This window comes from Rhyacophila brunnea, unplaced genomic scaffold, assembly GCF_057557595.1.
Source record: "Rhyacophila brunnea isolate RB1 unplaced genomic scaffold, BYU_Rbru_1.0 scaffold_7, whole genome shotgun sequence".
Lineage (NCBI taxonomy): Eukaryota > Metazoa > Arthropoda > Insecta > Trichoptera > Rhyacophilidae > Rhyacophila > Rhyacophila brunnea.
In genome coordinates, this window is record NW_028233339.1 from 24,745,358 (window position 1) to 24,759,802 (window position 14,445).

At 32.4% G+C, this 14,445-nt stretch overlaps 2 protein-coding genes across 4 annotated transcripts in view; one reads left to right on the forward strand and one right to left on the reverse strand.

Moving 5' to 3' along the window:
* LOC147064664 (WD repeat-containing protein 46) overlaps positions 1-1,338 on the forward strand; it is a 16,803-nt gene extending 15,465 nt beyond the window's left edge. Inside the window, exons 11-12 of the mRNA XM_085957738.1 lie at positions 922-1,029; positions 1,150-1,338. Of these exons, the coding sequence (XP_085813864.1) occupies positions 922-1,029; positions 1,150-1,257 (216 nt within the window). The 3' untranslated portion in view covers positions 1,258-1,338. The remainder of the gene's footprint in view (positions 1-921; positions 1,030-1,149) is intronic.
* On the reverse strand, positions 1,266-13,050 carry LOC147064665 (transcription factor E2F4-like). Of its 3 annotated transcripts, XR_015071899.1 has the most exons (8): positions 12,865-13,050; positions 11,438-11,547; positions 10,559-10,660; positions 9,860-10,031; positions 5,001-5,078; positions 4,402-4,510; positions 3,565-4,088; positions 1,266-1,843 (listed from the first exon to the last, which is right to left on the reverse strand). XR_015071899.1 is itself a non-coding variant. In XM_085957741.1 (7 exons), the coding sequence occupies exons 1-7, from the start codon at positions 12,970-12,972 to the stop codon at positions 3,988-3,990; spliced, it is 768 nt and encodes a 255-aa protein (XP_085813867.1). In that variant the 5' UTR covers positions 12,973-13,050; the 3' UTR covers positions 2,028-3,987. The 3 variants fall into 3 exon arrangements, 2 of the variants coding, with proteins under 2 accessions (XP_085813867.1, XP_085813865.1); XM_085957741.1 differs by lacking the exon at positions 1,266-1,843 and having other exon boundaries at positions 2,028-4,088; positions 4,402-4,498; XM_085957739.1 differs by lacking the exon at positions 1,266-1,843 and having other exon boundaries at positions 2,028-4,088.
* Between the last annotated feature and the right edge of the window lie 1,395 nt (positions 13,051-14,445).

The window sequence follows — 14,445 nt, forward strand, 5'->3', positions numbered from 1 at the left end:
GCAAAATTTTGCCTATTTCATGAAAAATGCAAGCCCGTTGCCTTATTCATGAATTAGGCAAATTATCTGCCGAGTGCGTGAATTTGGCAGGGTACGGAATTCTTAAACTGTCAACATGACAATAGAAAAAGTAAATTTAATACGGATGGTTTTATTAGTTATAATTGGACATCATATAATTATAACATAATATAAGGTTAGGTTAGGTTATGTTTTGTAATTCTGAATTCAACTTAATGTCCATTTTGAGGTTAACTAACAACTGTCAACGAACTATCAAATCATACAATCACAAACAAACAATCGACCATTGCACGATTGATACCCAAGCACGAATCAAATCGCGAAAATACCTGTTAATAAAATTCTTCCGTTATCATATTATAGTTTTAGATTTTTTTTGGGCATAGTAAATGGAAATGATTAGTTGCAAAACACATCACCACTATCTATTTTGACCAATGCAGGAGCATTTGACACATTTGGTTAGTTGTAAAAAACACCACCGGAGCGTCACTATCTAATTTGCCCAATGCATGAACTAGGCAGAAAAAATACTGCCGAATTCACCCACTCAGCAGATATTTTGCCTAATTCATGAATAAGGCAACGGGCTTGCATTTTTCACGAAATAGGCAAAAATTTTCCGATTTCATCTAATACGCAATTTCACACATTCGGCGTAACACATACACAGTCCATACATATATTTTTACAGGCACAATATTTTTTTCCAATTTCGAAAATACATCAAAAAGTTTATTTTTAGCAATATATCAAATAAAGTTAGATAGTATATATAAATTGTACTATAATTTAAAAAAGACTGTTCAACCAGCGGCCACATAGTCTGTCTCATTAATAGGAACATACTAAATAAAACTTTTAATCTATATATACATGGTTTTTCCTATGTTTCAGCACTTGAAACCGCAGAACATTGATTACAAACCGAGAAAGAAAACAAAGAATAAAGGCACAGCCAAAATATCTCGCAACAAAAAAATAGTACAAGAAGGAACCAAAAGGGTAAATAATTGTTTTTTTAATAATTATGGAGATTGACACTTGAATGGCCACAGTCAATGACTACGTTTACACTCATTTTGGTGAACATCTTTGAAATTAATTAATGTCAATTTTTTTCAGGAGTTTTACAAAAACATGAAAGAAATAAAAAAACCATTTGACAAAACCATTGTCAAGGAGGTGAAGTCGTTCGGGGTTCTCGATAGATTTGTAAGGAAAAAAAAGTAAATCTTCTACAGGTTCAGTTAAATATATTTTTTATTTTTGAATATGTGACATAATGAAAAAATATAAGATAACTATAATACAGCATTTTGGTTTTTATTATACATATACCCTACATAAATCGGATACATATTATTTACCTGAAAATTATATATTTTGAAATCAACTTATAAGCAGTGTTGATATTAAGAAACCAATGATACACAATGCGTATATTTAGATTTTCGAATATATTGTGTACATAGCATAGGCATGCATTTACCTATTTTAAATAAAAATAAAAATGTTTCTATTAATAAAGTATTTTGAGTTAAGTTTTAAACTGAATTTGAAATGTAAAAAAAGATAGATTGAACATGTCGGATAGTAGGTATTATTAATTTTTGGTATTACTTTTGTTCTAATTACTATACCCAAGCCATAAAGATTATTCTGAAAACATGGTATATATTTTTTTAAAGTTTATTCAAACACAGATAAAAGTTCCATTTAGACAAAAAAAATTACAATGATTATGGACAAGTTAAATTAAAATCTTGGAATTATAGGGGCACTCTACCGATGTAAATACATATAAGACGTGTAAGGCCTGAGTGGACAGCGTTCGGTGTGCGCGACTCAAACCTATAATCGTATAACCAAATAAAGACATTGTCTACAAGCATTTCCCACACCGTTATACGTTTGAGTTGCTCACGCCGAACGCTGTCCGCTCAGGCCTTACACTTACTCTGATCTATGGATTGGGAAGTAAGATTTTTTTTTTTTAATTTGGAACTTTTACTTAATATAGATCATCTTAGAAAAGTGTACATATAAACTAAATTTCCTTTTTACACATATAAAGTAGATGAAAGATGAAGTCAGTCCGTAAATGATACTGACATTCTGAGCAAGTAAAATCTGTCTCATATGCACGAAACCTACTCTCAAAAATTGTAATATTCACATCCATCCCTTCATTTGCCGCATTTTAGAATGGACCCCTGAGTTGTGCGTGACCTACCTATCCCCATGGGATGTCATTGAAAAACAATATGTAATTGTTACCAGATGTGGGATTTCAACCAGGTTCCATGACTTTACCAATTACTCCACCGTAGGGTGGGGATGCATAATATTTATAATAAACTTTACAAAAAAAAATTAGATAATTCTCGGTATTACATATTATAGAAAATGGAAATAAAGATAACTATAAAAACTGGGTAAATATATTTATATAAATAATGGACAGGGTAGCATAACCTCATTTTAAATTCTAGTCTCTTTATCTTGTCAAAACAAATTGAATGCAGGTGCAAAATGTGCTGTTTTTAAATGATTTATAAAGAGTGCGAAAAGTTTACGGTGATGGGCGGCGGGGCTTGGAGAACTAGATCCCCTCTTGCGTTTCAGTATTCATTCCTCTCACCTTGAACGCATTTGACGTTTCTTATAAGTGCGCGGTATCAGTCATTTAGATGTGTTAATAATGGCAAAAGTTTTGAAAAGTGACAGCAGGAAGATTATAAGTCATCTTATCTCCTACTGTGAAGAAGAAAATATCAAAATAAGCTCATTCGGCTCTTCAACGTTATCGAAAGAGCTGCCGTGATGACAGCTACAAAACACACTTGAAATATTAATGTTGCCATATAAAATATACCCTAAGTTATTTGGAAAAAATGTATATCATTGTATTTGAAATTACCCATTTAAGGAAGTGGGAAATAATATCTTCCAGTCCTGGCAATACTCACAATACTTCGAAATCGAAAACCATAGATAAGATACAATACGAGCGCCGCCGCCAAGCCTCACGTTAAACTTTTCGGTCTCTAGATATGTAAGCGCAACGTAATTAAGCCTCCGAAGCAGAAAGCTCTCTGATTAAAAAGTTTAATGAAAGTAAGCAATGGAATAATTTAATGCATTCATATGAAATTAAGAGTAAAGGTTATAAAATATTACTATGTACATTAAAAAAACCACAAATTCTTAGTATGCTACAGCTACCACAATAATTAGTAATAATTATTCAAGAACATTGATTTTTTATGGGTGTATAGTTTTAACAACATGAACATCGGTTTATTTCATGAAAGGTATGTGAAAATATTTTGGTTTAGGACATAGTTAATTTCACAGATCACAGGATGAGTTCTTAATTGTTCGAACAATTTAAAAATTTTACAACACAAAAACAAAAAAAAAACTCATTAAGTTTACTCAATTTTTCCTCTATTAAAAAAAATCTAAGTATATAATAATTATTGATAAATTTATATGAGTATAACTTTTCCACGTGTAAGCTGTTTAATAGTAGGCAGATCGTAAAAAACTCTAAATTTAGGTAGGGGTGCTTTTTCAAAAGGGTAGGTGGTAGGTACCTACAGAAAGTCATTTTTAGTTACAGAGCTACTAGAAATCAGCTGTTAATACAACTATGTAAATATTATACAGTATACACGGATAATTCTGAGACATAATATTTAATATGGTAAAATGTAAATAAAACCTTAATAACTTAAATCTCGATTTAAAATTTATTACTTTGGAGAAAAGGTGTTGTTATTATAACAATTAAGTACTCATCTCACAAAATAAGGTTGTTTAAATATCGATAGGCATCAATAAAACTTGATCGGCAATATCAAACTTGATCGTCGACTATTCTAAATAGGAGATCTTCACAATGTTGAGAGATAATAAAAATTTCCATTCCAATTTATTACTGCTCATTTCAACACACTAAAGGTACATATCAAATAATTCAATAATGCCTTCCGATTCACCTAAGCAGAAATAGAAATCATCATTATAGATTGGCGTACCCACTCGAACAAATCCATCTGTAAAACAAAAAATAATAACTTATAAACATAAGAAAATTCGTCAAATACTTTAAATTGCGGCTTGGTAATTTGGAGTGCATTTCAACATTGAAAAAAAATATGCGTTGATTTTTTACAGATTTCATTCAATATTTTGATATTTTAAGTAAAAGTTTTATAACGTAATTAATTATATTTTATAAATAACACGGTATTATATTTTGGAAAGCACTGCATGGATCTCTGGTGACGGTGGACGCACTGAGAATCTTCAGCTTCATACACTTTACTATTAAAAACATCCAAAACAATAAGATAAACATCTACTTACTATCCTTGGTATCGACTTCAGTTTTATCTGTGGTTACGGAAGAATCGTCTGATGAATCAGATTCTTTAACATCGAGTTTGATCCTCTTGGCTTTAGACTGAAAAACAGACTAATTCACTTTATTTTTATGTCTTTAATAATTCAATATATTTACACAATCAAAAATACTTGAAAAAAAAACAATACTATGTAGATTAAAATAAGTCTAGGCTCATTTGATTTTATAACTTAATTTAGTATAATATATGAGTCGATACGTAGAGAGCATACCTCGAATACAGTCCTACTAACTTATCTAAAGAACGGTCAAAAATGAAACTACGAACTACCATATGGACGCCATTTTGAAAACGTCATTCGAATGTCAGATTCTCTCCAGTTGCGAGTCTTGATTGGGTAGTTTACGACAGTGGCTCCCCCATCCATTCTTTAGATAAGTTTGTAGGTCTGTAACTATATTTTATTATGATTATTATTGACATCAGAAAAGTGCATTTCAAAAAAATATATGAAAAAACGTTTATGACTGACTACATCCCCAATTCGTAAGGATAATCAAGATTCTACTATACTTCAATAAAAGTCAAGAAAATGCCAACCTGATCTTCTTCGGGTTCTACTAAATATACGTCCAATGGTTCATTATAAGACTTGACTCGAAGTTCATAATTAGTGATCTGTAATAAATAAAGTACAAATTAATAGTCAATCTTCATTCATAAAATCTGCAAATGTCTACCATTCTGTCTTGACTATGAACCCCCCGCACTTTCAGGTATAAATCTATGCCCCCGACATTGTCCATAACACAGTGCTATACAAACGTAGCCAGGATATGATGGTTCTAGTATAGTGATAAGAATGGCAACTCAATTTTGTAATAAATTTACTTTTACAATCTTAAATAATATGGTTACAAATACCGTAATCTATAGATACAGATCGCAATGTTATCACTATTGATCTGAGGTTATCAGTTATTTAAAAACATTGCAAAAGTTGACAATATGTGGACATGGGAGACGGTAATATATTTCCTTCTAGTTATGTATCGATGAATATTAGTGCATTTATAAACAATGAGGTAAGATTTTTTCACTGAGAACACATGGAGGCACACTTACGAGTCCACCATAGGTTTGTGCCCACCTGCAAAACAGCTCCATACTAATAAGCCGACACCTTATTGGCTGCATACCGTCCAATCCTCAGAGTAATGATATATAGACAGGGCATATTTTTCGGTACAATGAAGCTGTGTTTCTAGTGTATAACGCACAGTAGAACAACAATATTCTATTATTATCAACTTGAGTATGAAACGTTATACCATCGTGTTGCTTTTCAGTACGACTTCCAAATTTGAACACAACATAGTTAACCATAATTATGTTCTATTAAAATAACTAAAAATAATTACCACTAACTTAGTGTCGAGCCACACCGGGCGACTCTGGTCGCGAGACCAGTCGCGCAACTGGTCTCTTCGGGCGATTTACTCGGGCGACTTGCCGGCGACCAGAGAGGCAGCCAATAATAATAATGAATGTACACGCAAGTATGCAAAAATACGTTCTATCCGCGGCGTGGCTGCCGGCGACTGGTCGCCCAGTGTGGCAGCGCTCAATATATAGTTATATGTTTTTATACATCGCTACCGATCGCCCGACCAGAGAGACCGGGAGACCAGACTGAGCGCACGAACGAGATTTTACTGGTCGCCCGACTTTATTGCTTGCGCGACTACTGGGCGACCAGGTGTGGCATACTCCATATAACTGCATGCATCGGTCTGGTCTCGGCGACTGGTCTCGAGACCAGAGTCGCCCGGTGTGGCTCGGCTCTTAATATTCAACACAAAAATATATTTCATATATAATAAATTTATAATTAATAAATAAATAATAATAAAATAATGAATAAATTTCAGCAACACGTGCTCGCAGTTTTTAAATGCATGTACTCCATATAACTGCATGCATCGGTCTGGTCTCGGCGACTGGTCTCGAGACCAGAGTCGCCCGGTGTGGCTCGGCTCTTAATATTCAACACAAAAATATATTTCATATATAATAAATTTATAATTAATAAATAAATAATAATAAAATAATGAATAAATTTCAGCAACACGTGCTCGCAGTTTTTAAATGCATGTAATCAGCCAAATCAAATTTTTTCAGCGACATTTTCAAATTTTTTATATTCAGCCATAGAAATTCTATCTTCCTTTAAGGGGGGGCTGAAGAGCTCGACATTCAAATATAATTTAGTATAAAAAGGACCTCGGCGTCATAAGTACGTTAATTTAAATCGATCTTTTCGCAAAAATCACTAATCATCGGAGATTTTATTTCAAGAAACATTATTATTATTATTGATATTGTCTGCCGCTGAACATTATTACTATTTTATAAACACCTGCAAGATGTACGCCGATCAGAAAACAGGGCTGTCAAAATAATATCATGAATTAATATTTTTAAAATGTTAATTTCATCATAGTTTTTAATCAAACCTGTGCAAGTACGTACTGATAACTTGGGTGGATTTTGTAGCAAACATACTATTGATATATATACGGGTATATTATTATTATAACCCAATTCAAATTGAACATTGGTTGATACTCAAATACTATTATAGTATGTTTATGATTTCGAGAAAATAATACGATGGTATAATTAATCCATATCAATTATTTGAAAACATTACATTCGCACTTTGCAAGATAACATCAAAATGTGTATATGTTACGCCGAATGTGCGAAATTGAATATTACATGAAATGGGCAAAATTTAGCCTAAGTCATGAAAAATGCAAGCCCGTTGCCTTATTCATGAATTAGACAAAATATCTGGAGAGTGCGTGAAATCGGCAGTAATTTTTCTGCCTACTTCATGTCTTGGACAAATTAGATAGTAGCGCTACGGTGGTATTTTTTGCAACTAAACTAAATGTATCAAATGCTCATGGATTGGTCAAAATGTACATTTATATTATCTATGGTCAAAATAGATGATCGCGCTCCGTGGTGTTTTTTGCAACTAAACAAATGTGTCAAATGTCATTGATTTGAATGACGTTCATATCCATTTACTATGCGCAAAAAAATTCTAGAACTATAATATGATAACGGAAGAATTTTATTGAAAAGTATTTTCGCGATTTGATTCGTGCTTGGGTATCAATTGTGCAATGGTCGATTGAATGTTTGTGATAGTTTGTTGACACTTGATAGCTAACCTCAAAATGGACATTCAGTTGAATAATTTAATTCAGAATTACAAAACCTAACCTAACCTAATAATAATTTTATTATATTATGTCCAATTATAACTATTAAAACCATCCGTATTAAATTTACTTTTTCTTCTGTCATGTTGACAATTCAAGAATTCCATACCATGGCAAATTCATGTACCCAGCAGAAAATTATCTAATTCATGAATAAGGCAACAGGCTTGACTATTACATGAATTAGCCAAAATTTTGCCCATTTCATGTAATAGTCAATTTCGCACATTCGGTGTAACATATATACTTATCTGAATGACATTCATGAGTGAGCACGGCTGAAAGCTTGGAAATGTGTTTTTTTCTATTTCAAAATCTTTTAATTGTGTATTATTTATTACAGATTCAAGGCCAACTTCATATAAATAATAAAAAATACTGTTTGTTTCTACGAATAAAAAAAGACAGGAAGGAAGATGTGTACAAATCACGGCAATCAGAAAGGCCGGCAAATATGGCCGACAATGCGTGATACACAAACATAAAATACACAAAATTACAAACACATTCGAAGTTTGCCGCACACGTACAGACCACGTGATATTTGTTTACGCAAAATCGTCGCTTTTCAAAATGGCGAATTTGATTTTACTGCGATGAATCAGTATGTTCCTTCTTGTCTTTTTTTATTCGTAGGTTTGTTTACTATGTACACCGAGAAATTTCCATTTATAAAATCGGAAACGATTTTTACAGAAGAGTTTTAGAATATAATGCAACCAAAACTGGAAAAAATTCTATCATGGGTGTTGACTTCCTGAATTAGTTAACCTCAGGTCCATGCCACTACGTGAACCACAGTGGATATTAAGCCATTTCCACACTGGCAACAAGTTGCTGGCAACCTCATTAAATTTTACGATACTTACCATAATTGCTTAAGAAATTTTATGATAATCATCATAATAATCGTAAAATCTAACGAGGTTGCCAGCAACTTAATTTGTGGACCCGGCATTAGATGCACAAAACTTAAATAATATATATTATAAATAAAAATTTAAAATTATAAATATTTATGATTTATGTCTTCGACAGCCCTGATGAAATATGAGTCGGATCAAGTCATAGAGCAAATTTATTGACACAAACAACTTTGACACGACCTTTTTATATTAACTAGTAGACCAGATATTATGGACCACATGTTAAAAAATCATATTTTCAATTCTCAAGGCCAATTCTGTAGAACGTCCCCTTAACGCATAGAGCGGAGATATGAGGCGTGTAATTCCAAAAAGCGATAAGTCCACATTTGGTCAAAATCGAGAAAAAAATACGCACGTATTCTTTGTATAATTTTACACAATACGTATTGATCTATAAATTCCAAAACGCGACAAAACCCTACGAAAAAAAAAATATTTTAAGTCTCGATTTATTACAAAAAGTGCCAAGTCCGTGTTTCATATTATTTAAAGCTTGGTTGATTTTGCGTGTATTTAAGTCAACCAATGAGGGAACGTTCAATATTGTAAATGGCGTCTCCCATGCTGTAGCATCTGGTAAACTCATGAGAGTGCCACGGAAATATGAGCCTTATGCGGAATAAATTAAAAAAACAGGTACAAGTAGCGCTACGTCCAATTTTATTTTGCCCATATTTATTACATTTAAGAGTTTATCGGCTGAAACAAATTGCCATTTGGTTCTAATTTCGACATAGAATACAACAGAAAAAATAATTTTACGTTAAAACAAATAATTGAAGCTTGAAACATAAAAACGTTGTTTCCCGCAAATATCGAATTGTGGACTTGTCGCTTTTTGTAATTAGACGCCTCATATAAGCGTGCCGAATGTTTACTCACTCGCATTTATGGTTCGTTTTTGTTCAGGCCTTGGTCCAATCCCATCACGCTGACCAATAAATGCCCTGATTATCTTACAAACTCAGAAATCGTGCATGCATTAAATCAATGTTAACTTGAATAAAAGCCTATCCTATATAGTAAACCATCGAATTATAGATAAAATAAATCAGTTTTTTTATGCAGGGGTACTTTTATTGTAAGATTTTTTTCCAATTCCTTGGAACCATACGCTGGGTCCAAATAGGTACAAATATGAATTTTACCCAGCTACTGAGAAGAGCAATTTACTATACAGTAGAAAGTTATGCAAAAAACAAAATATTGAGAAAAAAAACAGCTACAAACTTACAGTTGATTTTGGTTTCTTTACTATAACGGCTGTGCCGATTGGGGCTTTTAATATGACAATTTGGCCATTTTTAAGTGAATTATTTATGTCTGTTCTCGTAACATATGCCATATTTATATTTTCCTCATCGTCCATTACATTGTCAATACTTTTTCTGATCCATTTCTTATGTCTGAAAAAAAATAGTTTCTGGTTAATTTTAAACTGTATAATTAAAACACTTGGTATTAAATATGCATGAGATCACATGTTTCGTTAACTTTGTAAAAATTTCACTTCGTAACATGCTTGATAATTTGTACGAAGTAAATGAAACATGTCTGAAAATAATTTTATAAGCAGTCAATACAGTGATTGACATAAAAAGAAAACAATTGCCGCAAATGAGCCAGTGATGAATGGACCAAATTAAAATTAATCAAAACCCCACGAAAGTTGGAATTTGCTACATTTGTAATTTTACTTATGGATCAATAATACCTCTCTTGTGTCGTGAAGTTTAAGGAGTGGGCGAACTGTGAATGTACTTTTCAAACTTGCTGATTCTCATGACGTTAACGCTAACGTTAGCGGAACTCTACAAATATGTCAGATTTCAGCTTTCCATTTTATTTACTTGCTAATAAAGCTTGATTGAGTATCAAAATGCATTGTTGGGTAAATTCAATAAAAGTGAAAATATGAAATATAGTGTCTTACAGGTCCAGAAGTCTCTCATGGTCTTCTAAGCAAGTGATGTCACGTTTCAAGTTGTTTAATTTATTTCCTAATTCAATATTGTTGCGGCCTGGACCGGCACCCCTGTAAAAGTTAAACAGTTTCAATGAACTCAATCTCATAGTGCAGTGGTTACTAGAGGTGACTTGGAAATACTGTCACCATTTGTGTACTCAAGTTTCAGATGAAACTACCCATACTCAGTATGTGTGGCCCAATAAACTTATTCCAAAAAACTTGTGATGATATAATTGCGAGTCATGAGCGAGAATGATTTGCATAATCTAAAAAATTAAATACAGTTACATCTGTTTGAATGATTATGAAATTTTAAGCCTCAAATTATCGGTATTACAGCCAATTTGTAAGAACTTTGCTCTACATTCAACATGTGTCTGCAGCCTGTCAGATACTGCCATAGTAATATTGTGAGGCATAGGCGTTTTACTGCTTGCGATTAGGTCGTCTCAAAACACACTGAAATAAACATGATGGTTAAAAACCATGTCAATATGATGTAGGTATGTTGATTTAAGTGCCCACTACTCAGATAGGTATATAAAAAAACATACAATTAAAAAGGCTGGTGAAAAGCCATACAAATGCAATGAAATGTTTGCTCATCTAAATGCTCGCATCATAAAAAAAAATCATAAAAACAAACATTTTGAAGAAAGCGATATTAATGGTATGTATGCTCATTTAAATTCTCACAACTTGTTTATCTCAAAACACAAAATTACACATACTGTTGAAAATTCATGTAGATATGTGCGATAATTGAACGATCCACCAGTTGGATATTCGGTGATGGTTAAAATTATTATATCACAAACTCAGTGCAATGCTCAGAATACTTACTTCCATTGGATACTATTTTTGCTTCGCTTTTCAATTAGTCCAATTCCTTCGAGAACATTTGTTATGTCATATATTCTTCTTTTTTGACGAACTGCAAGAAGGTCAGCCGCCTGGAATAAATTTATTCACCACCATGATGAGATAATAGGATAGCTCTGTTTGGCAAGTTAAGTGTGCTCACAATCTTAATGAAGTAGGTAGGTATCCATTTGTTGTTAAGCCATGACACACATAAAAACTTTATAACCTCATGAAATATTTATACATGTAATAATTATCATAATTTATTTTATTATAGTTATTTTAATGGATTCTAGCACTAATAAAGATTAATTTTTATAGCTTTACTCCGAAATTTTTAATGGGCGAGTCAAACCATGTTGCCGTTATGACGATGTTGCAAACTCCGGTGTGTACACGACTTTAGAAATTCACATAAACCACTACTTACGATTGCATGTCGGATGGATATCATCGAAAAAACAATATGTAAATTTGATACAGCTGCAGGATTCTATGCAATAATCCACAGATTTAGAATCGGGTGTTCTCTCCACTGCAACATCTTCTTTATACAATAGAATTTATCAAAAATACTGCTAATATTTGTTAAGTGGAGCATAATATGTGTCCCTCCACAGATTACATTTTATATAAACTATTTTTAAGAGGAATGTTTTTTGCCATCTATCAGCCCTTTCAGTCTATGCTATGGCGTCAAAAACAACATGCCATTTGCCTAGCAGAGGATATGAACAAGTACTCATGGATTCAGAGACTGACATTCAACCATTTCTACACTGTAGGTTTTGTTTTGTGTTTAGGATACATAGTATGGGACAACTATAAAACTCATTATTATTACTGATTTCATTACCTAACTATACGCATCTTTCTATGGAGCAGATACCTAAAATAATATTGTTTAAGTAAGAATAGTTTTATAAAACAATATACAAATACACTAACTGAAATTACTACTTGTCTTGGAAATGTTGAAGCATGGATCAAGCCAATCGTTGAAATAATTCACATTGCCTTGAGCATTAGATCAAGTAAGCAATATCCATAAAAAAAAACAATATTTATGTAACTGTGTTATTACGTGAGATGTTAAGTTTGAATTTGCAATACAATATGCAGCTAAAACAAACAATGAAAACAATATAAATGCACCTAACATTATTTACTTGACCAATCATAATAAGCATAGGAAGTATAGTATCCAATCACAATTAAATTTGGTGAGGGGTTCAAAGTACTAATTATATTCAGAATCGAAACAATGATTGTTGCTTGCATAAACAATCCACATGCATCAGAATAATGAACTCAATAGAATGTTATGATGGTATTTTGGCCGAATCTTCGACGTAATGTTATGAGATACTATGATAGCAACAAGATTATGCCATGGAATGCCTTACAATTTTGAGGTCTAAAACGCCATCCTTTGCTTTCTGGAGGAGGGATACGAAACGAGTCGTCAGTAGTCCCAAAGATTTCTCGAAACGACTGTACTGTAGATCAGACATTTTTCAAAAAACCGCCGTGGCATCTATTTAGAAAACGTCACAATTCAAAAATTGCACACACCAACATCATTCGACAGATAAATATTTTGCTGCCATATCTCATATATTATTTTATTTACATATTATCTGAAATGGCAACATTGGATAGGTAGGTAAGCGTAGGTAAAGCATCAACTTTATTTTTTATTATGTATAGTAATGATTTAAAAAATAATCATTTAAAAGATTATATATATATATATATATATATAGAATTTTTACACGTCTATTTCATTTCAATAGCATTTTACCTACCTATGTTTAAATTATTGGTAAAGTTAGAGTTTACAGCAAAAACCGTTAAACTCGAACGGTGAATACTTTTGATCTATTCACCATTGATAAGAAATAATATGCAAATCAGAGAGAAATGAAATTGTCGGTTTGTTGCGCATTTTGTTGACTTGCATGGAAATACTGTCGGCAATTGTGCTTATTTTAAACTGTCATGACGATAACTGTTTACACGTAAAAGTGTTGACTCTCTCCAATCTCATTCTTCAAGAGTAAGCGAGGCGCGATGCTGTCATTTTATTTTATTTATATTACTATCTGACAGATCGTATTGAAAATCGAAGCTCAAAATGAGTAGGTGGTTCATTTTTTTACCGGCATGTTCGTCCCTATCGCTCTACTGCGCAGGCGCAGATCGAAAATAATCTTACTTGCGCGCAATAAATCATCACAATTTGGAATCTTCCAATCTTGTTTGATTCATGCACGCAATCTTACCAACTGCAGGATAAAACGATGAATTAGGTAGTCAAAAATCTACACGAGAAAAAAATAGAAAACTTAATAAACTAAATTTTAATAATAAATATGACCATAAAATATAATGTAATAATAAGATGACGTGGTCCTGTAAAAAATTCACATTTTATAATATTTTTTTACAATAATTATTATAAGTTTATCTTTGACTGAAAAAAAATCTTTCTAATGTTTTCAGATACCTACTGAGATATCTCGAGTTCTGGGCTAGCTCAGGGTATGTGTCGAACTCAGGATTCACAAAAATTAGATTAAAAAAAGTCTGTCTTTTTTTGGCAGTACGTGGCTTATATTTTCAATGATTTTCTTTTTTATACACTTATATTCTAATAATTTATTAACACATGGGTTTATTTTTGACGCGGGAGTACGCAAATTAGACTTTGCGTCCGTTCGCAACTCGTGTTTCCTCCGACTGCCTCCGACTGACTAAATATTTAAAAACTCTCGCGTGACAATTTAGCAAGTAGGTACAGTCGCTACAAAAGAACTTACATGCTAAATCTCTTCCACGCTTACATCTCTTACATCCATCTCCTTTAAACTCATAAAGCAAAGTCTTACATAGATTTACAAACTATTCCTATTACTAAATTAATTACAATTTTTAAACATTATTTAAATTACAATACTTAAAGCTATTAGTTTTTAAATTTAATA

What these genes read in the sequence shown, in the direction of transcription:
- LOC147064665 (XM_085957739.1), bottom strand. Translation starts at nt 12,972, where the DNA reads ATGTCTGATCTACAGTACAGTCGTTTCGAGAAATCTTTGGGACTACTG. An exon ending in AAAAATAGTATCCAATGGAA is followed by an intron (nt 10,661 to 11,437) that starts GTAAGTATTCTG and finishes TAACTTTTACAG; the next exon opens with GGGTGCCGGTCCAGGCCGCA. An exon ending in TGAAGTCGATACCAAGGATA is followed by an intron (nt 4,089 to 4,401) that starts GTAAGTAGATGT and finishes TTTGTTTTACAG; the next exon opens with ATGGATTTGTTCGAGTGGGT.